General features: G+C 34.4%; 1 protein-coding gene across 5 annotated transcripts; it reads right to left on the bottom strand.

The window, feature by feature from the left end:
- Window positions 1-24: 24 nt before the first annotated feature.
- Window positions 25-27985, bottom strand: LOC106067164 (UDP-sugar transporter UST74c-like). Of its 5 annotated transcripts, XM_056029973.1 has the most exons (15): window positions 27822-27984; window positions 23139-23206; window positions 20585-20765; window positions 20102-20135; window positions 19292-19378; window positions 18948-19015; window positions 18229-18300; window positions 15121-15189; window positions 14744-14846; window positions 14291-14383; window positions 12751-12897; window positions 10279-10361; window positions 9332-9437; window positions 9202-9237; window positions 25-300 (listed from the first exon to the last, which is right to left on the bottom strand). In XM_056029973.1, exons 3-14 carry the CDS (start codon window positions 20692-20694, stop codon window positions 9223-9225), a joined length of 987 nt encoding a protein of 328 aa, XP_055885948.1. In that variant the 5' UTR covers window positions 20695-20765; window positions 23139-23206; window positions 27822-27984; the 3' UTR covers window positions 25-300; window positions 9202-9222. The 5 variants fall into 5 exon arrangements, with proteins under 5 accessions (XP_055885948.1, XP_013081763.2, XP_013081772.2 ...); XM_013226309.2 differs by lacking the exon at window positions 9202-9237 and having other exon boundaries at window positions 27822-27980; XM_013226325.2 differs by lacking the exons at window positions 25-300; window positions 9202-9237 and adding an exon at window positions 8787-8901 and having other exon boundaries at window positions 27822-27985.
- Window positions 27986-27994: the final 9 nt, after the last annotated feature.

Here is a 27994-nt window from a genome sequence, read left to right as displayed (position 1 = left end):
TGTAAAGTAAAAAAAAAAAGGCAATTAGTAGTTCCCCAATTTTTATTTTTAGCAGTCAACCTTTTTTAAGTCAATCTTTAAGACATGACTAGTATACAAAACAAGGATGTGCAATAAATATATATATTATAAAATATAAAGAATAATTGTACTATATGCAAGTGAGGCACTGATTGTTTCTAGTTAATGGAAAAATTCCCATTAGCTCTGAGATATCAAATTGTGTGGAATCAGGCCTGGGTCAGTAGGAGCAGAACTAGATACATTGCTGAGTTCTTTTTCTTTTCCATCAGGCTGATCCTGTTGACCACAGTAAAGCCTCATTTAGAAACAATCTAACTCAGTTGAAGGGCAGGAATTAGTTGAAAAAATATAGAATTATAAAAACTTGAAGATTCTAAATAAACATAAATGATAGAAGATTATAAACTTTACACAATAGCTATAGCCATAAATTTACAGGTTGAGATACAGCATATCAAGAGGAAGACCTATAATTAAAAAAACATAATTTATATTATGATGTAAAAATGAAGAAGCAATAAATGAAAAAGAAAAAAAAATAGGCTTAAATTTGCAGCATGATCTGCAATTTTTGTAATGTTTTTTTCTCTCTTTTAAATTAGGCAAATCCTTTCTATTAAAGTCATGCCATACATATTGATGTCATAATAGCTACCTGTGAAATATATACCAAACCAAGAAATATACCAGCTATATGAAGACCACTCCATAGTGACGGAAATAAAAGGGAACAGATGACGTTGGGCAGGTCACCTCAAAAGAATGCTAGAGAACAGAGGAGCAAAGATTGTTCACTGGCAAAAACAAAAGAGTAGGCGTCCCAAAGGCAGAAGTACGGTGGCTTGATGATGTAGAAGCAGATCTACAGCAGCTAAACATCTAGGAATGGAGACGTAAAGCACAGGATAGATCAGAATGGAGAGATGTGGTAAAGCAGGCCAGGGCCCTCCATGAGCTGTAGTGCCATTAGGATGATGATGATGATGAAATATATACCAAGGCAGATGACATCAACTATATTACAATAGAGAAAATGTAATAAAATAAATAATAAGGTACAGTATTCTCTACATAGCAGATTATAAGTCACCTTAGATAGATTTACTTTTTCACATTACTCACAAATCATACCAAATAAGTGGTACATTCATTTCTAAAATTTTTGATTTGGTATAGTGGTTAGAGGAAATGTATTAAAATGACTTAAATCAATAAAGAGGGTAGCATCCACTGCATCCCCAAGAGGATCTTGGTGATAACAGATGTAGAAAGTGGGTAATATTCTAGTCACAACAAAGTTTTGATTTAAACAAAATGGATTTCTAGATTGCTTCAAGAAGCACATGATATTTATAGCTTATATTTAAAATGATAAACACATTCCTTTATTTTATCTACATAAAGTATATAATGTTTTGTCTGATTATATAATTGTGTAATGAAAATGTTACATTTCTTGCAACATAATTTTAAAAAAAAAACATTTACCAAAACATAAATAGTGCATAAAATAATACAAATTAAAATTAAATTTTTATAGCCCCTAACAAATGTTGACAAAAATGTGTTTTCAATAAACTATCTAAAACAGTAAATGTCAACTTGTCATAAAAATGTGTCAATGTTTTTACATTCAATAAGAGAATAAGTAAACTAAGACCAAAGAGTATTTTTAAGTAGTGACCTCTTAATACTGAGATAGGTATTAACATCAGAACACAATCATAATAACAGGTTGTCTCATTTAATCCAGTCAGCCAAAATTTGATCAATATTATTGAACAGCTATGGATGAGAAATTAGAGGCACTTAGAAACAAGAGTGAATAGCTATGCTGAATGATACATGAATACATCCCATCCTGACAGAAATAGATGCCTGGTCAATTGTCTTCTCAAGAAGTGAAAAAAATTACAACTTGTATGTATAGAACAGGACTTAGCAAGCCACACTCTCGACTGACTCTATGGAAGTGACTTCAAAATATTTAATGTAACCTACAAAAGTGCATTTTCTATCAGTACTCTTGAAACACAATCTTGCTGAAAGGAGGTTTACTAGAAAAGAATATTCAGGGCTCAAAATAAGCGCAATAGAACAAACCAACTTCATAGATTATTTAATGGTCTGATACAACACAGGAAAATTTATTTTTTAAAGTGGAATGCACAAGAAGAAAAGGCATGATTTTAACAGCTAATTTTCCTACTTCCACTACAGCCCAACATAACCAACACCCTGTACGGAAGTGCTGAACAACTGAAGAAAACAGCACACTTTTTTCCTTGGCACAGTCTGCAAAAGAGCTCACAGCTCAGCAGCAATAAAGCTGGCTAGAAGAAGAAGAAACAGCTAATTTTAACAAAGACATTATAGGCATATGTTCCACTAAGACAAAAATCAATGAAAGAACTAAGACAATTTCGTAACTATTTCACTGTTGTGCAAGCAAGCTGCATGCTCAGTTTCTTAGGTTCCAAATAGTGTCTGGTAGAATACTGAGTCTAACAATATCTTCTATAGAAAATTTTGTAAGGCTGAAGACTTTTTTCATTCCATACTTACCTAAGAGAATTAAAAATACATTTTAAAAAAGAGGAAATCCAAAATACTATAAGAAACTCAAAATGACCGACAGATCACAGCAATATTTTTCATTTAGAGAACAAAAAAAAAGTAACTTTTTTTTTTTAACTATTTTTTTTAATCAATATTATTATTATATTATAATATTATTATCAATTTAGTGAAAGAAAAATAACCACATTTCAAGATGAACCAAAAAACAAATAATATCAACAGTATCATGGCACAATACAATACTTGGCAATGAAAGGGAAACTAAGAGACCACAATAAAAATGTGTTATAAATCTAATATTTACAAATAAAACAAATAAGAGTGACAACCTGTAGTAAGACAAACAACCCAGAAATATGTTAAATAGACTTGAATTAAGGACAACAGTCTGAAGTATGAGAAAAGAAAAAAACCTGTAGTAAAATCAACAACCTTTGGAGAGAAACAATCATACTTATACACATTAAAAAAAAATACCCAGAATCAAACTAAAAGCCACATCATTTAAAAAAAAATAATAAAGAAGAAACATCCATACATAAGCAACATTAAGTAGTAAGTACCATGAAAGTAGAAAATTGATATAATGAACAAGATATTTAGGAATGTACTAACTCCAGGCCCTTAACTGTTAACATTCATTGAATATATTTATGGTAAATATCTGATTTAATGAAACTCATCATTGCCCATTAAGTACTTTTAGTCATTCCCATGCTCTATAATGATTTCGCCAGGTAATGAGTATTAGGATGTTATGCTAAGTTGAACACAGCGCCTATCAGACTAATTAACTTAAGCTGTTCTCATGCTAGAGAGGCTAAGGTGTGAACTGTTACATTTATTTATGTTAGTAGGCTCTACCAAGTGATCCATCAGTGCACTAAACTATATGTGTTTAATTAGTCTTTCAAGTTGCCAGAGAACAATTAAGATCAGCCTTTGTGTGCCTCAGTGAGTCTCATCATCATGTGATTGTAATAATTTTTTTACTTGAGAAAAGTTTTGAAAATGTTGGCTTTTAAAACTGTCTACATTGAAAGTTGCTAAAAAATATTGTTTAATTTTGTTGATCTTTAGTTGACCTTAAAAAACTGATAACAGCAAATAACCTAATAAGTAGCTTCAAGGAACAGCTTAAAGCTAATATTCTAAATATTGTTACGAATCTCACTATCCAGGCTCTCTGCAAACTGCACCATACACCACCAACTTAAAGAACTTGACAAGTCAGGGCTCCAAAATAACGTAAAGGTTTAATGTCCATAAATAACAGCCAATACTGTACAATTGGCAGCACGTAGAACAGTACAAATAGCTCTGCGATAACAAATATCTCTCCGATAACACCGTTCCGCCGTATCAAGTCTTGCACTGGCCTCTCCGTCTCGTTCCGGGCTTGCACTGGGTTCAACAGTTCGGGACTGACTTCACACACTTGGGCTCGTTGTGTCGGACTCGATCACAGACCAAGATCAAGACGCCGTTCGTCTCAACTGTACTTGACAGTACTCCGCACTGAACCGTCGTAATGCTCCGTACAGAACCACACCGCTGAACTGTGCTGTAGTCGACCGTGTTCTGAACTCCTGTTGTGAACCCGCTTTCTGAACCGTCTTGACTGCGTCACCTCCGCTCTTATATAGGGTCCCTACTGGCCTTCTCGAACCGGACAGAACGCCGCTCGACGTTTCTAGGTGGTCAGATGACTACAACTCTCGTGACGCCCCTGAGCTCTGTTCACGTCGGCGATCCTTCCCGAACTCTCTTGTTGACACTCGTCTCGGTTGACCATCGTAGCTCGTCACGGTTGACCGCTCGTCTAGCGCTGGCCTGGGGCGAATTGCGTCGGCTGACTACACTCACACCACTACCCCCATCTGTGCCACCACCAAGTTTATAACACTGCCCCCTCCTTAGATCTGTCCGTCCCGGACAGAATCAACATCATGCCATTGGCTGTAAAGTTTCATCGCTGCAGGCGGGGGTCGATCAGTGGCAGTTGGCTTGCCTCTTGAGCTTGATGGAGCCTTCCATGTTGCAGTCAGCAATGGTCGTTTCCTTCTCTTCCTCCAGTTGGCCTTAACCTGGTTGCTTCGCCGTCGTGGTTTCATCGCCATCCACGTTGAGTTCAGAAAACGTTTTCTTCTTTTCCTCCAGTTAGCCTTCATCTGGTTGTATCGACCTCGTGATCGCATGGTCATCCATATTGCACTCAGCAAAAGTCGCCTTCTTCTTCTTCTCCGCCAGTTGGTCTTCATGTGGCTGCAGTGATATCGAGGTTGCATCGTCATCCATCTTGCATTCAACAAAAGTAGCCTTCTTCTTCTCCGCCAGTTAGTCTTCATGTGACTGCAGTGATGTCGTGGTCGCATCGCTCTCTTGTCGTTCGGTATTGAGGGCAGCCGTTTGGCACATGGAAAGGTATAGGATTTAAGGGCTGGGGATACCAAGATCGTTGGCCAAAGAGGTGACTTCATAGGGCTTTGCGAAGAAGGACTGGGATGGGCTTCAAATCCACAGGACAGGGAATTGTGGGACATGTCATCATTTTCAGCCTTGTCTGGAGGGCATGCTCGTGGGGCAGGTTGGTAACACTTCTCGTGCAAATGTCCCTCGTCTTCGGCTTCAGGCTCCATTCGGCTTTCTTCATCACCATCAGGACCTTTCTCTCTCGTCTCAGTATCGGGCCAATCACCTGTTGGTTTCAGACCTGGTCGATGACTTTCATCGTGCAAATGTCCATCAACTTCAACGTCAAGCTTTCTTGGATTCTCTTCACCACCATAAGGACTTTCCTCTCCAGTCTTGGCAGCTTGACCAACGTCTGTTAGTTTCGGACCTGGCTGGTATCTCTCGACTTGCGTATGTCTCTCAACGGCTTCGTCAGGTTTCAATGGGTCCTCATTGTCACCACCAGGGCTTCTCTCGCTGAGCTTAGCATCTGGACGAACGTCTGTAGGGTCCAAGCCTCGCTGGTAGCTTTCATCATGTAAACGTCCCTCGTCAACAGGCTTGTAGGCAGAATCAGCGCTCTCTTGATCTGTTTTGCTGTTTGAGGTGCTCATATCAGGTAAAGCTTCAGCACAAGATTCGTTCGAACTATGGGCAGCTCTTATTGTCTCTTCATCTGTCTCTTTCGGCTCCACAGGTCTGTACTCCTTGTTTTCAGATTCACAGGCAGCACCACATTCATCAGCATTGCCGTTGTCACTGCATATTTCTTCAAAGCTTTGGGTGGGTAGTAGTTCATTGTTTAACGATGGCGCAGCTCCTTTATCTTTCAAGTCTCTTTGGTCGTACAGGGTTTCTTCCACCACGTCCATCGTTTTCACCACGGGGCTCGTCATTTCCTTCACTGAGGTACCCATCTTTTTAATCTCTCTACAGAACTCCTCGGTGTTCTTCTTCAATGTCGCACTCATCTCGTCTAGCATGATACGGGTACTGGTGATCTGTTGCTGCATGCTACTGGTGAGCTGTTCCAGCAAGTTAGGTTCGACTTCAAAAAGATATGTGTCCGGATCTTCTTTTTCTTCCAACATGTCTTCTCGGAGGCGTGCTTGCAAAGTTTCCTTGTTTCCATATGTCTTCAGCCTTCGTCCACGGAGTTCTTCTTTCAGTTCTCTAAATTCAAGTTCGTACAGCAGTTTCAGACGAGCCATAGTAGATCCGATCCAATCCGATTCCGATCCGATCCCACTTCTGACACCAGTGTTACAAATCTCCCTATCCAGGCTCGCTGCAAATGGCACCAAACGACACCACCAACTGTAAGAACTTGACAAGTCAGGGCTCCAAAATAACGTAAAGGTTTAATGTCCATAAATAACAGCCAATACTGTACAATTGGCAGCACGTAGAACAGTACAAATAGCTCTGCGATAACAAATATCTCTCCGATAACACCGTTCCGCCGTATCAAGTCTTGCACTGGCCTCTCCGTCTCGTTCCGGGCTTGCACTGGGTTCAACAGTTCGGGACTGACTTCACACACTTGGGCTCGTTGTGTCGGACTCGATCACAGACCAAGATCAAGACGCCGTTCGTCTCAACTGTACTTGACAGTACTCCGCACTGAACCGTCGTAATGCTCCGTACAGAACCACACCGCTGAACTGTGCTGTAGTCGACCGTGTTCTGAACTCCTGTTGTGAACCCGCTTTCTGAACCGTCTTGACTGCGTCACCTCCGCTCTTATATAGGGTCCCTACTGGCCTTCTCGAACCGGACAGAACGCCGCTCGACGTTTCTAGGTGGTCAGATGACTACAACTCTCGTGACGCCCCTGAGCTCTGTTCACGTCGGCGATCCTTCCCGAACTCTCTTGTTGACACTCGTCTCGGTTGACCATCGTAGCTCGTCACGGTTGACCGCTCGTCTAGCGCTGGCCTGGGGCGAATTGCGTCGGCTGACTACACTCACACCACTACCCCCATCTGTGCCACCACCAAGTTTATAACAATATGAACACCCTCCCCCCCCCCTAAAAAAAGTTTCATTTTTGCATTTAGAATCACTAAATACTCAATTCAGACCCATTTTTTAATTAATATGGCACTTTCATTTTCAATTAGTACTCAGTGGGTAATTGAAATATAGTAAAGATAGTGGAATACATAAGATTTTCATTTTCAATGTCTACAATTTCAATATTTTCTTAAAATAATAAAACTAACTTTGGTGTTGGTGATTAATATGTAGCAAAAAAAATAAATCTGGAACCAAAAAAATCCCACAAATTTGACATTCAAAAGTAAACTATACATTTAAACCCTATAGTAATAAAATCATTTTATCTATGCTGTGAGAATTGATTGAAAGACAATTGCTATTTCAGAATTAAGACTTGAAAAACAAATTGAGGAAATGAAGTCTAGAGAAAAAAATGTCAATATCAAAAATGCAATCCTTATTGTGTTACTAATCTTTTCTGAATATTTTTGTTACTTAGTGTGAAATAGAAAACTAAATAACTGTATATAAGAAAATATTTTTTCAAAATTATTTTAAAAAGTGTTCATTAATTCTTAAGTGTAACATTTACTATCAGAAAAATGAATAGCAGTTCAACTTTTGGAATTATATTTTATATACCAGTCAAACAGAGTGAAAGGGAGAAAACAAATCCTAAGTAACTTATTTCTTGTATGGGAGCCAGTCCAATAAAAAAAGGAAAATGGCAGACACTTGACATTTAAGTCTTGAGTTTCCATTGTAGTCTAGAAAGAAACATTTCCTTTCTTTTTCTGCTTATGATTTCATTTTTTTTTTAAATCAATATTATATTTATTTATAAAACCAGTCTCCTAGACATATTACAGTTCATGCAATCATATGACAATGAAAATAATAGACAATGGACAATGTATTTTCCTTTGTAAATTATCAAGTTAACCACAAAAGCTAAAAAAAAAAAATCCAGATATATCTGTTTTAACATTCATTAAAGGATAAAGTTAAAAAAAAATAAAAAACACCAAGAAATGAATAAATGACTAATCAAAGTTTACAATATTAAAAAAGTCATTATATTATTTGTAAAGTTTATAAAATAATTTCAGTTCAATATGTACAAATTAATTTTGAATGTAGAATACAAACAGAAATGTTTATACCAGTTTTTTTGAAAGTTAAATGAATTGGATATTATGCTTGCCATAAGACACCCTAGTCATCCAACTGTGCAACATCTTTCATGATTATCACAAGAAAACTTTATAAAAAGTAAGTATCTTGTTCATTGCAACTGTATGTACATATTTACATTCTTCCCAGTAAGTTGGCGTCTCTTTGTGTACAGGTTCATAAAGAAATACAATGACATGCTTCAAGTGACAGTGTCAAATATAAAATTGTTTCAACAAGTAAAATGTGCTGAGTAACAACCAATCAGTCATCAGGTTCAACTACAAAGCAAGTTAAAGCACCACAACCTTAAACTATAACAACAAAACATTTCAAGCATTGCAAGGTACTTTTTTTAACACAATAGCCCTAAAAATTACATCAAGTGTTTAGAAAATGTTTTAAAAATTACTGTATGAATTATATATATCAATTAATAACTTTAAAAAAAATGGACAACCATTCTTATGACATGGCTTCCTAATTGCAAAGACTTGCCTTAACCATAATAACACTTTAGTAGCAACTAAATTTTTTAAAAAACTTGTTGATTAGTCCATGCTAAAGACAAGGTATATCTACTTAGTAGAAGCTGTTTTATTTTGATTTTAAAATAAACTTCTAACAAGTGTATTATATAGCTTTTGTTGATCTCTGAAAAGTCATAGCCTGAAAGTAATAGGAAACATTTAGAACAATATCAATAGCCAAACTTAGTTTTCAAGTTTACTGTTTAATTTTCTTTTTTCTAATACACTTATGTTTTGAAGTACATAGTAGTATACTATTAAAATGAATTAAAGGAACACATTATTTTTAGTAAATGAATGAACATTTCTTTATCAGCTATTTCTCTTCAGGCAATTTTTTTGGGGAAAAAAAAGGAACTGAGGGGGGGGGGGTGTGCATTAAAAATTGAAACAAATAAAAATTATAACAAAACAAAAAAAAAAGATAAATTGTCCTCACCCTGCTGAATAAGAGCTTTTTTTAAAAAGTAACCTCCTACAGGTAAAAAAAAAGATATTTTAAAATGTGAACCAAAAACTACTACAAAAACAAAAAAGAAAGCCAAACATCAAAGATGAATAATCCTCACACTATGCTGGCCTAGCTCTGTATCTTCTTTCACAACATTTGTTATAGGGCTCGAGGTCGGGCGTTGACGAAAGGTCACATATGTGTACATAATACTGCCCAGTACACTAGAGGTATTAAAATAGAAAAATAGCAATTATTTCAATTGGCAATGTGTATTTAATCATTTGAACATTTGAAATAGTCTTTTCTACCATTTTTTTTTAACTGAAAATTATACTTCTGCCAGTTTTCTCAACCAACAACATTTTTAGGAAGGGGAGAGGGGATAGGATGGAGGATTCCAGCTCCCATTGTCCAGTGTAGCCCCTACATGGAAATGTCCGCCTGGGGAAGTGGAAAGGCTAATAACGAGAGCGAACATAGCCTCCAGTAGGCTACCACAGTTAGGCTCTAGCAAGTGTACTTGCACATAATGAGGATCGAAGATTTTTTATTTGATTTTTAAATTACCAATATATATTTAAAACCATTTATGATTACCATTCAAAACTAATTAAGAATAAGAAATTGTTACGAAATTCTGATGTCACTGATGTCAAACAAAAATGCATAAGTAAGCTAATAATGTCTATTTAAAAGTTTAATTATTTTTTTAAAGTATCTGATTTCCCAATTTGGACAAATTAATCAATTAAACATATTCATTAATGAAAAAAACTTTCTGAAGGCCATATTGCCAAGGTTTTGGAATATTATATTTACATGGTTTAGGATTGATAAACATGTTATTCAATAAGCTGTTTGTTTGCTTAACATGTTTCAGATATTCTTTCAGAATTGAAGATTACTACATCCTAGTCCAAACCTTCAGCAGGATAGTGGTGGATGGTGGTGGGCAGGATTCGATCCTAGGATGATTGACACAACAATTCAGAGCACAAACTACACGACCAGACAGCCATACAATACAATGGTTTAAAGATAAAACAAAGTCTACATTCTTACCTGATGTTGATGCCAATGAAGTTTGTTGCTGAGTAAACATAATCTCCCCCCAAAAACATTCCCAGATAGGTTACTAGGAGATTCTGTGAACAAAATTGTTTAAAACATTAAAAGGTTTAGATATGAATCATTTGTAAACATTTGAGTAAAGTAAATACATTCAAGCTACAATTTGCACACACACATTTTTTTTCCCACAGAATTTTCATTGTCATACTAACATTATTTACCATTTCATCTTTTATAACTGTTAATGGTTTTTGCAGAAATATAAGATATACAATATATTCCAAAAGGCCCTAACTGGCTCATCACTAATCCTCCAACTTGTGGTAGACAAAAATTATGATAATTTAACCTGGTATTACTTACCAAGGACATAAAAAACAAAGTCATTTTCATCAAAACTGCAGCAGTTAAATTTACCAAATATGATTTTTTTATAAAAAATTTTTAACCAATTTTTTTTTTTTAAAGCTGGCAAATCAAAAAGTAAAACATTTTACTTTCTTTTATTTTTAAGGAAAATTGAAACTCATGTGTAACTCTATCAATAGCACTGCTTGGCCTGTAATGTGCTTTTGTAGACAAATTAAAAACAATCTTTTTTTTTTGTACTATAAACCGACTGCATACAAGTTTTTGTGTGTAAAAACGTATCAAAACAAAATGAAATGTAAGTATAACTATATTATTTTGTTTGTTGAGGGTGGAGAAAAAAAAAAGGTAATAAAATTTATGGGAAAAGAACACCAGAGTGATACAAAAAGGGATCTGACCAAAAAGCAACATAGAGGTTATGAAATACTTTGATATTGAATTAAGAGCTGAAAACATAGTCAGTGAATGGATGTAGAATTATTTTTTTTCGTTGATGGTACAGGAAGAAGTAAGAAAAGTTATGGTAGAATTCTCAGGTCAGAAGTATAGATCTGTATGTCGGAGGTTGATTTAAGCAGGCTGTTCTAATTCAAGGTAAAATATTATAATTCATGACCCAAAAGACAAAGACTAAGACTTCTTTATTGATCCTTACGGATATTTGTTGTGATTACAAGGACTCTTTTCTCATATAAAGAAAACACAACAGAAAAAAAATTATGTTGGGGAGCATTAAAATAAAGAGGGGAAGTTCTGCCAAAATATTATGTGAGCATTTGGTGTGCAGGATGCAAAAATAATAAAGGGCTCCAGCGGTAAAGCATCAAAGAGCTTTTCAAATATTTTGATACAGAATACTCAAAGTTTCTATGTAGAACAAAGATGTATGGTGGGAGTGATACTGGTAATGAAATTCACTGGCAAATATCATATGTATGGGAGGAGAGCATTCTGAAACAGGCAAATTGCTATTTGAAGTAATAGATACTAAAGTTCATGTTTTGTTTTCTTTTGGTTAGAGGGGGAGGAGGAGTGATACTAGAATGTACAGGCCAAAAGTGATTGTGTTTGACGGGACGTTTTAAACCAGGCCTTTCCAATGAAATATAAAATAGAATACCCTCTGACTCATCAAACCACCAAATGGATTTATATGAAATTTTGTACAGGTTGGCCTTAACTCTTAGGTTGTCATTAAAAATGGTTTTGAAAGATTCACTATCTACACTGAAATTAGAAAAAAAAAAACAAAAAAAAACAGAAATCTATTTTTACCATTTGTACTGGTTTTTAACATGAAAATATTTAATAGCACAAAATGTTATTTCCCTTGTATTTTTAGGCACCCGATAAAACTCTTTTTTTTCTCAAAAAATATAAAATAGCTATAAGAATGCAGGTATATATATTTAACAAATTAAAAAAGATAACTAAAATGTCTATAGAAATATTTTTTTTTTGTCGAGGGTTGAGGTAAGGGATACTATAATTCGCAGGCTGAATGTATGGGGGTGGGGGGGGGTGGGGAGTTATTAAGCCTGGTGGCTCCATTGAAAGAGTAAGAGTAAAATAAAAGTAATACCCCTTTCAGACCTTGCAATCTATAGCACAGATGGTGTAAAAGTCATCTGTTTCTATGGCTGAAGGTTAATGAGGGGAGTCATGTGGCCAGCACAATGACCAATCACCTTTACTGTCCCCAACTAATGTCAGGTACCCATTAGCATTGGGTAAACTCAGGGGTGTCCTAAAAAATGAAAAAATTCAAAGTCCCAGTCTTCACCAAGATTTGATTCCATTCAGTTCGGAAGCCAAGTGCTTTACCACTCAGCCACCACATCCTGAAGTGCAAGAGGGTGCTGGCAAAAAAAAATAAAAATTTAATATATAGCCTATCAACTATTTCAATGCAGCAAGCATGACTATTATAAATACAAGAATTCATGGGCCAAGAATATGCTAAGAAAGTGTTAAGTGTTATAATAAATCCTCTTTCTATATTCTATTCATATCAAGATAAATCTAAATAAAGTCAATTGAAACATAACTAATAGAAGGAGTTATTAAATAAACAATAGATTGAGCTCATACCTTTAAAACACCTACAATGGTAGTAGTGAGAGCAGAGTTGTACAATGTGCACAGAATGATGGAGTAATTTAACACAAATCCCATAAAGCAGGATAAAAGAAACTGTATTAGAAACACGGGATCTAACCAGTCTTTGAACATCATAGCCTGAAAATAATCACAAAGTAAGGGCTCATTCAAAGTAAACCAAAAAAAATATGGTTCATTAATCAATTACCTCAAATATCTATCAGCAAGTAAAAGAAAAGAAAAAAAATTTTAAGAGAAACAGCCCAGAGCAAGGGCTGAACAAAAATTTTGTGCCAACTTAACTGATCACATTAGCAACTTCTGTCTACCAAGTATTTGCTTGTTTCTATCACACCATATTATATCAAACACATATTTCAATTCCTGTCATTTTGAGTTTTGACAGTTATGGTTGTGCTATACATAAAAGATGCAATGACGCCTGGTGATTACATATGCCCAACAAGTGACCTCAGCTGTGTATCAAGGATTGGCCTCTTTGGTCACACAAGAAGTTGCATAGGGAAAAGATTGTTTCTCAGGACGTAAAATGGCACAGTCATGCATAAAAAGAATGAGATTCTGAGTTGGTTAAAATTGAATGCTTTTTATCTGAGCCACAATTCAAATATTTTTTACAGATCATTATGCTAAAACTGTTAGATTTACATAAACTTTTTTTTTACAGGAAATCTTCTGAATCATGTAAAGGTTCAGTATACTGTCAGATCTTAAGAAATTTCATATCTTTATAGACATCACAGGAAATAAGATTATCAAGATTATAATTAGTATGACATGATTGAGAGTGTAAGTGAGGATATATTATATATATATGAGGATATATATATTATATATAAATGAGATTGAAGAGAGTACAACATCATGGAGAGTTTAGTGTGGAGTTATGGAGCATAAAAAACATCATAAACATCAAGGAGAGTTTAAAATTTAAAAGTTAAGTCATAAAGCATAAAGAACATCCATCCCTACAGTTGGGAATAAAAGTATGGCAAGTCCATGCAATATTTATGCCATCAGTCAACTTACTGAGTAGAATATTGTTTACAACAATTATTAAGGATCACACTATTATTTTGTAGCATTAGGACAAAATAAACTTATTTATTTAAATGAAATACTAACTGGTACTAAACAAAAGTAATAACTGATACAGTTCAATTCTACCAAAAAGTGAAAAGCAACTCAGTAGGCTTACTAATTAAGCTTTCTCTTTTTTGCTGAGACAATTAATTAATAAATTTATCTAAATCAGGTTTTAGTTGTTCTTATCTTAAATCTAAATAGCAGTATGTTTTGAATGCAGCCTAGTAGGATAGAGAATTACTATACATACATTAAAGTTGTTGTTTTTTTTATTTTATATTTAGTCAAGCATAATGAGATAGAACCATTTAGGCTTTTATGTTACAAAAATATGAAAAATATTTTTAAAACTAATGAATTTCAATTTTTTTAGCAAATTTAAATAATATAAAAAAAAAGGAAATTAATAAGAATGATGATTTACCTGAGCCAGTTCTCCAGAACTTACAGTTAGTACAAATATTGGAAGAACCATTATGAGAGAATTATAATACAAAAGACCATACTTCCCAAGTGACTGCAAAGAAAGTTAAAGACTCAATGAATATAATTGTTTTTTTTTTTTCAATTACACAATGCTAACAATGGATAATGCAATGATTATTCAATAATAAATAGGTTACAACAACAATTTTCAACAAAGATAACCTTGAAATTGTTCTATTGGTTTTCTATTAAATATGATAAGATAAGATTTTTATTGATCCAATCAAATGGAAATTCAGTTTGACAACAATTGACAAACTCAGTGTAACTACTGTAGCAATAACATTATAGATGCAAATATGAACAACATTCACACACAGCCCTTTATGAATTAGATTTCTATGAACTTCTCAATTAGATTTACTTTGAAGGATAAATGTATATTGTCTACCTTGGCTTCCAACTTTTGTTTTGTGTAAACACCATTGGCAGCAGTGGTCAGATCATTCAGCAAAATAAATGTATAACCACTCAAATCAAAGGACAAATCATCACTGTAAAATGCACATAATTAATGTTATTAATTCATTTGTTTTTATCTTTTTTTTAACTATAATGAAAGCCCAGGAAAATGATCACTATTATGTATTTATAATAAGGAACATCTCAAAATAACAAATAAAAACTTTTCAAAACTAAATTACTAGTTAGGAATTATTTAAATAGTTCACATTTGGCCAGTGATAAGGTAATTTTTTCCCTTCATTATAAATTTAGGAAACAGATGACCACCACTAATCAAAATGAGAGAGTATTGTAACAACTTACCTTGCAGCTATCATAGCTCCTAGGATCATGAGGTATACAGTAAACTGTACAAAACGACTGGCCCTGACACTGAAAAAGTATTCACAGATTAAAATAAGTAAAATTTTGAAAAACCCTTTTTTAAAAGCAAAACTTATATTGAGTGAAATTACATCAATGATGTAATAGATTTTAATAGATCTAGACTAATAAATGTGTGTGATTGGAAATATCTGTATGAATTGTTTTTGTTTAGCGCAACATTCATGCTTATAGAATGTTAGTGCACTATAGTCCAATCACTTTTGTGAACGTTAGGGAGGTGGGAGGGGGAGGTGGGAGGAGGAGGTGGTATCTGGGAAAACAGTTTTCTGTGTTTTTTAAAAGCTATGTGTAAAAATTTTGTTGTTCAAGTCTGAATTCAAACTCAGGGTTTCGAGCCTCCATGCTGGAAGTCAGACATGTTAGCCAATGAGCTATAAAAGTATTTATAAAAAAAGGTTTTCATTGTCTAAAAAAAAAAGTCTAGTTTAAACTTTTTGGCTTAATTCTCTACACAAGCTCTTCACCCCCCCAACCCACCCCACCCCTGCCTTAGCTTAGTACATTTCTTTACAAAACAAAATTAATTAAATGATGTAATAATTAGTCAATTTTATTTATTGATTCATGTGTTGTCATCAACAATGACTATTAGTGCAAAGTTTCAACTTGCAATTCTATCTGTGAATGGGAAGTGAGAGGATTCCACCCAGTCAGTTGATACAAGCTTTGTAAAAAAAAAAAAAACTAAATTCTGAGCATGCAGCAATAGTGGTCACATTTTTTTTTAATGTAAAAACTTTAATAGGTACTCAACCAAACTAAACATTTTTGATTAAATATAATAAGGAAAGAAATATTAATGCAACATTAAATCATATAGTCACTAGGTTTACTTCATGAACAGTTAATCTGGTATACATCCTATAAGAAACATTAAATCATATAGTCACTAGGTTTACTTCATGAACAGTTAGTCTGGTATACTGTTATGACATGATTAGGAATTAGTTACTTGTTTCGGGAATAAGGGGAAAGTTTTAATTAGCGACAAGTGACGTGACAGATCTTTAAAAAATAAGAACGCTCTAGGCGACGCAAAAAGGAAGATGCTTCTTGTAGAGCAGTAGACTTGAGTACAATAGAATAGATACGGATTTACGGACATAGCTGACATCGGACGATTCCCTTCTTGATTATTAAATATCTTTATAGAACAACATCAGCGTTGACTACATATTTGATTGTTTCGGCATTTCACCGGTGTTACTGAATTAGTTGAGTTCAGCGTTACTTCCAGTCAGATCTACACTAGACATATTGTCAAGAATCAACACCGTGCGGAGGCCTTAACATATACATCCTATAAGAAACATTAAATCATATAGTCACTAGGTTGACTTCATGAACAGTTAGTCTGGTATACATCCTATAAGAAATCATATAGTCACTAGGTTGACTTCATGAACAGTTAGTCTGGTATACATTCTATCTTTGTAAAAGAAGTCTGTTAGTAAGAGGGAAAAATTAAGAATGAAATTTAGAAAAGAGTAAAAGGCAAGAATAACAAGAAAGTTGTTTACAATGTTGGATGAAATTCAATTAGGTGAATAACTTTTGATTGAAATTGTTTTCCACAAATATTTTATTCAAGGCATTACAATAGATTACTTCTATCAATGTTTGCAGTTTTGATGCGGAGACCATGGCAGTCTGTGAAGCCTTAAAAGTCATTGACTCTCAACTCGGCGAGGGACATTTGAGGGCAACACAGATTGTTGTGGTCACTGACTCAAAATCTGTACTACAGGCTTTGCAAAGCCCCGGACCATGGCCCCCCAATATCAACACTGTCATCATGGCTTCACATAACATTAAACAACGCTATGGCACCCCTGTAATAATGCAGTGGGTACAGAGTCACATAGGTGTGACTGGCAACACAATTGCAGACTCTTTGGCCCACCAGGGAGGGCAAATTCCACCCACTGATCAGGCTGTAAGCTTTCATCAAGCCCTGGCTATAATACAAAAAACAGAAATGGAAAAGTGGTTTGAGTGCTGGGACAAGTCCCAAAAAGCCTGTGGAGTCTGGGAGGGGATGAGGCGCCCTGACCACACTTCTCCGTGGTGGAGGCTGTCCAGGCCTGAGCAAGCTGTTATAGCACAGTGCAGGACAGGCCATTGTCCTGTTGGCTCATATTTCTCGCGGCTATGGCCAAATTTTGATTTGCGGTGCCCCCACTGCGGGGAAGAAGAGGAAACCGTGCCTCATATTCTGTTTGACTGCCCCTGACTTGCTGATCTCTGTCTCGACAGGTCTGGGAAACCCTAAATTCTCGACATGTATGGCAACATTTATGCACTACACAAGACAGCAGGGTTTCTGTCGATGGCTTTTGCAAGAGAGGATTTGAGCCTCTCAAGCCCTCACTCTAATGGAGTTTGATGATGATGATGATGATCAATGTTTCTTCAACTTAAATCTATCAATCAATCTGTTTAATGGCGTGTTACAAACATTTTCACAAGAATCTCTTTTAATGATAGGTGAAAGACACAGAGGAAAGGAAAAAAAAATGGTCAACAGATCATGTGTGATGCCACAATGGTCCAACAGAAAAAGGAATTTGAAGTGAGCATATTTTTATTTGTCCATGGTAGCAAGTAATTTTTCAGTTTGTTATTTTGATAGTTTAAGTCAAGTTATAATGACTCTGACTGCAATAATGCATAATTATGCATGTAATACTGCAATCAATAATATTAACAAAGTATCCATTAGAAGCCTATTCTCTGGTTTTGTTTTTCATATCTTGTATTTTATAGATAAATTGTAGCTAGAAAAAGAAAGGAATGGAAAAAAAGAAACACCTACAAAAAAAAAAAAAAAAAAAAAAAAAGTAGGAAAGAAACACCAACAGTGCCTTTGACATACTGGTCAGTGTAGCATTGCAAAATCAAAAGGTTTCAAATGCTTTATTTACTAAATGCAATCATCATATTCCACAGTACATGATATTTAGATCTTTACAGGTTTAGAAAACAAGAATTAGTTTCATTTATCGAAATCAATACTTTTCTTACCTCAATATATAATACTCTGCTATCATTGTAAATAAAATAGAAAATCTGCGTAAAACTGTAAACATTGGAAGACTGAAATATAAACATAAAAAAAAAGCTCTTAATGATAAATGCTACAGAGCTTCAATAACTGACTCATATATCTTAATAAAAAAAAATCAATATCAAGCAATATATTTCTTAGATACACTTCCGTACAACAGCTTGCTAAGTAGTTTTATATCATCCTAACAACTTCCTAAGTTTTAATTTAAAGAAAGAAAAAAGAATTGAAAGAAAAAAAAAAGTTTCAAAATAATTGCTTAGCAATAAATAACATTGTATTGGCTTTGTAAAAACTATAGAAATATAAGGAAACACAAAAAAGTGTCCTGTGCTTTATCAAAAATTTAGCATGTAATCCATCCAGTTTTAGTAATCAGTTATATCTATAGGAATTCTCTAAATTTTCTTCAACATACTTAAATGCCCTTTGGAGGCAAAATGCTTCAAGTCACTGTAAATTCTTATATATTCTTAAAGAAAGAAAACATGAAAGAAATGGAAGGACAGAAAGAGAAACCTACACAAACTAGTCAAATACAGTTTGAAAAAGACAATTAGGCTCCTTAAAAAACAAGTATTAAAAAAAAAAGTTTTTTTTCAATATTTCACTCCCATTATGTTATTCGTATTTCAAAGCCATCATAATATTTGTAACTTGTTGAACTAGCTATTACCTTAACTTTTTAGTTCCACCAAGGCCAAATATTAAATTTGAGATGTATATCAGAGGCAAAGGCCAGACCTGTTTGTAGATTAAAAATAATATGGTTAAAGGTAAAGTACAAGGGAGTATTATAATGAGGCTCGAGTTTGAATGGAAGGGAGCATTCATTTATATACAGAAGAGGATTCCTTAATATAGTGAAGATTATAAAATGATAAAATACTGATGCAATGGAGTATATCTTTATTGCTGTAAAGATAACTTCTCTAATGAAGTTTAGCTAAAGGATTGACTATATTATAATTTATAACAAACAATATATATATATACTTACTAAATATAAAATGTACTCACTTTCCAAACTGTGTCCACAGATAAATCTGGAAAGCTGATCAATCTGAACAATTTAGCTAAATATAACACAACAATCCCAGACACAACCTGTAAAATACATCAATAAGAAGCCAGTTTTGTTGGGAGTCTACTGCTACTGAAATAATTCTTTTTTAAAGACATTGAAGTCCTCTTAATTCTTGTTCAAAAGAAAAAAAAAGTTCGACATTTCTATTCAAATTTTCAGCATGAATAAGCATTTAAATAATTGAAATCAGACCAATGTAGCTACTATGGCATCATAACAAGAATCAACAGGAAAAGAAAAATTGACTATCATCCAGAGATAAAAAGTAGACAAAAAGAGTTGTTTCTGTGACCTGAAAATGATTTCTCCTTGTGTCCAGGATTGAAACAGTACACCACTTCTACCTGATGGTTCCTCACTGGGTGAAGCCATTCTTTGTTTGGGTCAGTTCACATATTGAAGAAACAACCCACTACCTGGGGAGATCAAATTCTCAATTCCCTGGGAGAACTGTCAAAAGCTTCTTTCCCTGACAGCAACTGCATGGAATGGCTTAGCTGTTTTTTGGACTGGACTAGTTGATTCTCTGGGTCTTGGATACAGGTGCATTGAATGCATTTGTTCCCAGAAGATTTAGTTAATCTACTGGAGGTGACTTTTGCTATCTGTTCATTTTGAGGCCATGAGAGCTGGAATACCCCTGGGTTTCTGTTACCAACACATTAATAATATCCCTGAACTATACAATCAATGCAGAAGATAATAGACTTCTTATATTATTATTACATAATGTAATTACATACCTGTCCAAGTCCAAGAACTTGGAATGATGGAAAACTAAAACAAATAAAAAAAAAAAAAAAAATGATACATTTGGATATTTAACATAATTCAAATCAAATATAAAAATAGCACATAAAACAACAATTTGAAGCAAAATAATCTTAGAAAAAGAGTCTGATGTGGCTTTTAAGTTTTGCAGCATAAAATATTTAAAATTGCCTCCATTATATTGAATTTTTTCTTATTCAATTAGATGTGCTTTTATGCAAAGTTATGAGGATTACTTTCATTCTGAATTTGCTTAGAAAATTGTGTGAGTCATGATATAATTTTTTACCCTAATTCTTTTTACCCAACTTATAGATTCTAGATTTTTTTTCTTTCCCCATTTTTGACAGAATGAAATAGATGCATGCAAGTAAAAATACCTGAGTATCTCATGTCATTCTATAGACATGTCATGACATTTCCAAGTGATAGTATATATGGCTGTGTAGGCTTACCCATAGGAAGTGAGGACAAGTTTGTTGACAATAACAATAAGCATGGAAGACAACCCATAGAAAAGGGCAGAGAGAATCCTCTTAGTCACAAGTGAAAGCCCGGGAGCCATTGAAGCTACTTGTGTTGTTGCTCTAGAATACGTTCATGGAGAGATATAATCTCAACTGCAGTTCAGTTTATCTGAAAAATATTTTAATATTTTTTTTATATAAAGGGTGCGTGATAAATATAGTTCTTTAAAGTTCAATGTTTCTGAATGCTGTTACTGTATATGTGTGTAGACTTAAAATGACAACAAGTAGAGTATGAAAAAAATACTTTTAAAAAAAAAAAAGACAATTTTTCCTTTATACAACTGAACAACCTTTGTAAGAGTATTTATTTTGCTTTTGCTCTTTATAACTAATGAATGATATTATAGATTTAACAAGGTTACAAAGACAGTTTGTGTGGAAACAAACTCAAAATCGGCCCCCGAAGTGGTCCACCCAGGCAGGTAAAAAGGCAAGTTTCAATATTTTCAGAAGGGACATCAAAATGAAATTCTATCAAAGACAAATGACAGAGAAAAATTGAGAAAAAGGGTTGACAGATCTTGTGTGGTGCCCCAGTGGTCCAGCAGACCAAAGGATAGATAGGTGAAAGTGAATGTGAACTTGGCCTAACTGATGTCTTATAATGAATATCTAATTGATCTAATTGTTTTGTAAAGGGTCAATCTATTATTCAAATCCTCAAGAAAAAACATTTCCGTTAAAAAAAAAAAAAAAAAAAAAAAAAAATTCCCTTTGATTGAGTGTTCTATAGCTACAGTGTAACACAACAGTTCACACGATAATATGAAAAACTACTTCTTAATTGTTGTTTTAAATTATGTCCAACTTATATGCATACTAAATAGATTTTTTTGTGTAATTGTAGTAGTTAGTATGACAGAACTTACTTAACTTAGCAATACAAATGTAAAAGAAATTATTGTACACGAAAAATCTAAAACCGTTTGCATAAATGTGTTAAAATATGGTAAATACCTGTCTCCCCTCCTAAAGAGCCTCCCTTGTTTATTACTATTAATAGTGAATAGTTGTAAAAGTGGTGTATTTTTATGAAAAATCTGCTTGCATAGATAATTTTTAAAATTAGATGGTCACATTCGGAAAAGTAAAAATTAGCCGTTGCATCACAACTTTGAATGATCTAAAATATCATGGTGTCCGATTTTCATTTTCTCTTCTAGTTTCTGAGATCGAAACGGGACAGATGGACAGATGGAGAGACAGGCCATACAAAACTAATATCATCTTTTCCCCTTTCGGGGGCTGCTAAAAAAATGGACCATTTTTTACCCCAGTTAAGTAGTAATTCTTTTGTCAAAGATATACATCAACTGTCAAACTTCTAGGAAAATCATTAGAGCCATTTTTGAGAACCGTGTCCACCCACCCAGGTTCCACCCTTTTGTTTTTTTTGACCAGTTGAAGAGTTTGCAATCTGGAAAAAGGAATTGCAAAAAAAGCCACAATTTGAAACCACTAAAAATTAAATCTAGGCCACTAGCCTAGATACCCCTGGAAAGGCTTTAGCCTACTTAATGTTTGTTAGTAAACCACTAGCATGAAATGGGGTAGAAATAAATTTTAGCCTATATAATGTTAATGAGCCACAAGCCTTTTTCATACCTGTATAGAAAGACTACTTAGTGTTAATGAACCATAAGCTCTAGCCTACATACCCTGTAAAAATAAGACTTAAGACTACTTAGCATTAATGAGCCATTAAGATAAAACTTAAGACTACTTAGTGTTAATGAACAAGTAGTCTTAAAACTGTGTAGACATAAACATACTTTGTATTAATAAGCCTGTCCTAAGGGCCTCCTTCAGTCATGAAGTGACCATCAATAATCTCATAGAAATGAGATAAAAGCCTGGGCATTAACTATGGTACGAACAATATTTCCCACACAGCACTTCTCCCTTCTCACTTCTTCAGCTGATGTGTCCAAAAGAACAGCACGAACCAATACAGTTTGGGATCAGAGGCATGGCAGGTTCTGTCACGGTGTAGCACTGTGCTGCAAGCTACCTAAGTGTCACCAGCTACTGATTTTTCTTCAGGGTTGACTCCTGAATTCTTGCACCTGTTTGGGTATAGCCTGTCAGCTGGAACCAATATATGAGCCAGAGTTAGACTGGTTGTAGGGGCTATTTAAGATGAATGCCATTGGAAGGATTTTATAGTTAGCAGAGTGCTTATATCAATCACTTAAATCCATGACCACATATGTCAATCTTTCAATCTTTCAAAAACCATTAATGAACCAATAAAAAATCCCTGTAAAGAAAGACTTCAATCTACTTAGTTATTATGAGCCACTAGCCTAGATATTTTATATTTAGCTAAATTGTAGAATCATAACCTTGTAGAATTATAACCATTAACACTAAGTAGTCTTTTATGAAAATGTTGAACTACTTAATGCTGTTAGCAACAGCATCAACAAACTTGTAAAAATGCATTTCATAAAAAACATTCCATATGACTAGCACTTACTTTTTTATGTCAGAACAAATATATATACATATTATTTGTGTATCTTTGCCATAAGTACATTTTTGGTTCTGAAATTACAGAAAAAAAATTACACTTATTAAACAAAGAAAAAAATTAAACAAAGACATTTTTTTAAATAACAAAGACATTTTTTTTAAATAACTAAGTAAAAAAGTAAAGTTCCCCTTTCAGACCTTGTGGTCTATAGGGCAGATGATGTTAAGGTCATCTGATTCTGTGGCCTAGGGTTAATGAGAGTGTCATGTGGCCAGTACAACAACCAACCGCCTATACTTTTCCCCAACTAATGTCAGGTACCCATTAGAACTGGGTGGACTCAGAAGCACCCAAGGATCCCGAAATAAAAATCCCAGTCTTCACTTTTAATTACTACTTACTGGATAAATAAAACTTGAAGATGATGAACTAATGAGGATAGTCCAAGTTTTGTTGTGCATGTTTCGGATATTCAATCATGTAATGTATATTCCTCGTAACATTAAAATTACAGATTTGTTTGTTTTTTTATAATAATGTTTACTCTGTTTGCATGTCATATAGAAGGTTTACTACTTTATTTAGTTTACTGGTGTTTCTGTAGTAAGTTATATTGCAATATATGCTCATCCTGAGCCAACTAAACAGAAATAACAAAATGTGATAATCATCTTAACTATTTATCTCAAAGATCCTTTTTTTTTAATTTCTAAATGATTTATGGGCCAAATTCAAGGTTTTTTTTCTATCCCATTTTTTTATCCTCTATCATGCAAAAATTCAAGGAGACTGCAATTGCTTATGATCCCTAATTTTTTAATTATTTTTTTTTTGTCATCACTGGTTTATTTCAGACTTAAGGTACCTTGTCTTTTGGTCCAATGTATAAATTGTTATGATGAAAGGGTGATTAAAAAAAAACAGAACAAAGGATTAAAAAAACAGTTGTTAAAAAAAAAAAAAGTTTAAGTACTAGTAAGCCATCTGAATAAACCATCAAGACGCTTGGCATAACCTGATATGTTAGAAGTGAAAGTCAAAACCTTTCAAAACAAAACAAGGAGTTCACATAAAACCAAAATCTACAAGCCTGGCACTGTGAATCAACTTAATAGAATTCATTTTATTCAAAAAGACCTGAAACTTAAATAGAAATGCGAATGAGAAAAAACAATCTGGAATAAAAATTGAACTCAAATGTTCTCCCTTTTATCAGAGACACTATTGAAAAATTAATAAATAAATATAAACTTGTAAAACAAGCAAAAAAGATATATCAAGGAAATAGAGTCTAATTAGTACATTGTAGGAATTTATTATTTAGACAGACATGTAAATCCACTATAGACATGATATCCTCTCTAAGACTACTGCAGGAGAAATTCTGAGAGACAGACAGACCCCTATACATTAAACTTGTTGATCTAATGAAAGCCTTGACATGGTCAGCAGAAGTGGCCTTTTAAAACTCTTTAGAGAAATAGGATGCTCTCCCAAACTACTAAAATTCATTGAGTGTTTTCTTGAGGAAACAACATGCACAGTGAAATTTAAAGGAGCCCAATCAGCACCTTTTGAGGTCAGCAGTGGTGTCAAGCAGGGATGTGTACTCGCACATACTCTGTTTGGCATATATTCTTTTATTGCCTACTCCTTTATGCTTACAGCAACATAAACAAAGGTGTATTTCTCTATCAAAGTTGAGGGCTAAAACCAAAGTTAGGAAGGTAGTAATCAGGGAACTCCTCTATGCTGATGATGCAGCTGTTACTGCTGAATCTGCTACTCAGCTTCAGACCCTGGTTAACAAACTATCTGCTGCATGCCAGAGGTTTGGCTTAAAGCAAGACCAAAATACTAGTCCATAACACTAGCACTGCACTTCTTGTGACCATTAATGGCCAACCACTGGAAATTGTTGAACATTTTTTTTATCTTGGCCAACAATGTGCTACTGGATAAAAACATTGTATCTTTTTTATACTTAAATATTATCTTATTTTATTAAATGTCAATTATTGTATGGATGACTCCATTCGACCATTGTCATGGATGACCCCTCAATGTTTTCATTTTGCGAGAATGACAAGTTTGTAGCAGCCCTGTAAAGTAACAGGTGGCCATGGTGTTGGCTGTTGTTGTATATTGGTCTTAATCATGATGCTAGATGTTTCTAACCCTTGTTAGTTGGGTTTATATCCACTTTAGTGGCGACAGTGCCTATGTGAATTGAGAACTGTTTTACCTGTACCAATGATAAGAGATACATTAAGTGTTTAACTGAATGGTAAAACAATCTAGATCTTGTACCTTTTTCAAGAATGAAGAAATCTGTTGATGGTGTGTAAACCAGTGGAGAGAGAGGAACCGTATTAAAATGTGTTCATTCCTACATATTGCGGGCCAATTTGTCTAAAACAGCTGGGCTCTCCACTGATAGAATTCCCATTAGAAGGATTAGTACTTGCCCTCCATGGAGGAGATTGCCAGCCCCACAGATTAACCTGTCCCTTATAGGGCAGGAGGGAGCCACCAAGAGGCGATTAACACCTGCCATACTCCAAAATTTGGCATCAGCTACACAAATGTCCTACCCATCAGATGCCATTTTCTGCTATAATGCTGGGGTGGTATTGTGGGACCCCGATAGATCTGGGTATGGGGCCCTTATAGTCTACCCAGACCGGACAGAACCAGATCAGCTCTCTGGTCCATGCGGCTTCGCTGCATGCTCCATGGACGCTGAATTAACAGGGATAACTCAGGCATTGGAGGCTTTTAGAGCCCGAATGACCCAAAATGAAACTAGAGCAACTACTGTAGTGGGGGACGTGTCTGAGCAGTCACTTGACTTGTATGGTAGCTACGAGGCATTAGCCCAGTTTCTTGCCAGGGAGGATTGAGTCCTTCCTGCTCTGATTTTTCAATAGTAGTTTGATGATGTGGTGCCTTACTATGTATAGACCCTTTGTTTTGCATATCACCAATAGGAAGTATGGAATGAATGTCAGATTGAAGTCATCAAATTGAAGATACTACTTTGTAACTTTCATTATTTATTATTACTGCTTTATATGATTCATTACTTTCATGTAAATAAAATCTTTAGTGTTGTGCACATAAAAAGACCTCAAGGTGTCAGTTAAAATTATTATTGTATTAAATTATTATTCATATGCCTGACAGACATAAACAACAGGATACTGGTAGCCAAGGCAATGGGCACCATGTCAAGGCTGCAGAGAAGAGTGTGGGACAATACCTTGCTGACTACCAATACTAAGGCCCTAGTCTACCTGACCTATGAGATGAGCACACTGCTATATGGAAGTGAAACATGGTCAACCCTAATCTTGACAGGAAAAAAAGCTGAATATATTCTAGCTGTGATGCTTAAGGCAAATTTTAAAAATAAGATGGCAAGATAAAATAAACCAATGAGGAAGTGCTGCGAAGAGTAATGTGCGTTGTTATCAGCAGGGTTAGGGAATGCAGTATGGCTTATAAACCAGAAGTAGAAAGAAAGGTGAAAATGTAACAGCGCCTGGTGATTACAAATATGCCCAACCTGTGACCGCAGCTGTGTATCAAGGATTGGCCTCTTTAGTCACACAAGAAGTTGCAAATGGAAAAGATAGTCTCTCAAGACATATAATCCCACAGAATATGTTTTAATAAATAATAAATGTTGGTAAACTCTTAAAATTATATACAGTTCAATGGTTAGATAGTAATAACTAATTTCTACAATTTCGGTGTTTCGTCTTTGACCAAGCAAGCAACAACTATGATGCGAAACCTATAAAGATCACGATTCTACTTCTAGACTGATGACTCTACAAGACTCTAGGACTCTAGTAGAGACTAGTCTAGTACTAGAGACATTGAATCTGACTAATCAGTCACTAATGACTAATCTGAGACTTAGACTTAGATCTCCGCTGACTCCACTCTCCTAGTATTCTAGAATCTAATTCTAGACATCTGACTATTACTATAGAGTCTAGTATTACTTAGTAATAACTAATTATTGTAGATCTATGTCACTATGTCAAGTATGTCTACTATAGTCTATCAGTATATTATATAATTATTATCTTATTCTTATTATCTAAGTCAGACTAAGTATTTATAGTAAATTATAGTATTCTAAGTAGTCTAGAATTAGAATTAGGTCTAGACACAGACTATAAAATATAGAAAAAGGTCTACAAATATTGAAATAATCTTACAATGTCTCAGATCTACAATAATGATTTTTTTTTAATCTACATCACCAAGATTCGACAAGATCTAGATTCATAGCGACAAGATCTAGATAGATTCATAATTCATAGTAAAGTATGTCACTATGTCCTCACTATGTGTGTCTATACTGTAAGTACGCTACTCTAATATTAACTCTATTATAGTTAATAAAGTTAATAGTACGGTATGACGATTGTATAGATCTACTACTCTACTTAGTAAAGTTATACAATACAGTTAATTAATACAGTGAATTTACAGTGTTACAGTCTTACAAGAGTAGATTACTAGTCTAGTTACTGCAGTTATTCGACTCATGATACTCATACTGTCTATAAGTATAATGTCTTTTAATGACTATATTTTTAAGTATACGTATAACTATACTTAATTGACTGTCTTAATACCGTCTTAGTACTCTTAGGCTTAGGTACTCACTTGGTCTAGATCTATCAACTCACTGACTATATCGTATAATAATCCTGTTTTGATGTAGAAAAAGTTTTACCGATAGATCTATCTAAATCCTGAGGACTGAGGGGATTGTCAATAATTTCATTACAATATCTAGGTCAGTCTCTTTAAAGTGTCTCATACTGTCACAGCTTGCT

The sequence above is a fragment of the Biomphalaria glabrata genome, chromosome 5 (assembly GCF_947242115.1).
Source record: "Biomphalaria glabrata chromosome 5, xgBioGlab47.1, whole genome shotgun sequence".
In the NCBI taxonomy this organism is placed as follows: Eukaryota; Metazoa; Mollusca; class Gastropoda; family Planorbidae; genus Biomphalaria; species Biomphalaria glabrata.
Note: the sequence above shows the minus strand (reverse complement) of the source record. Positions and strands in the feature narration are given on the sequence as shown.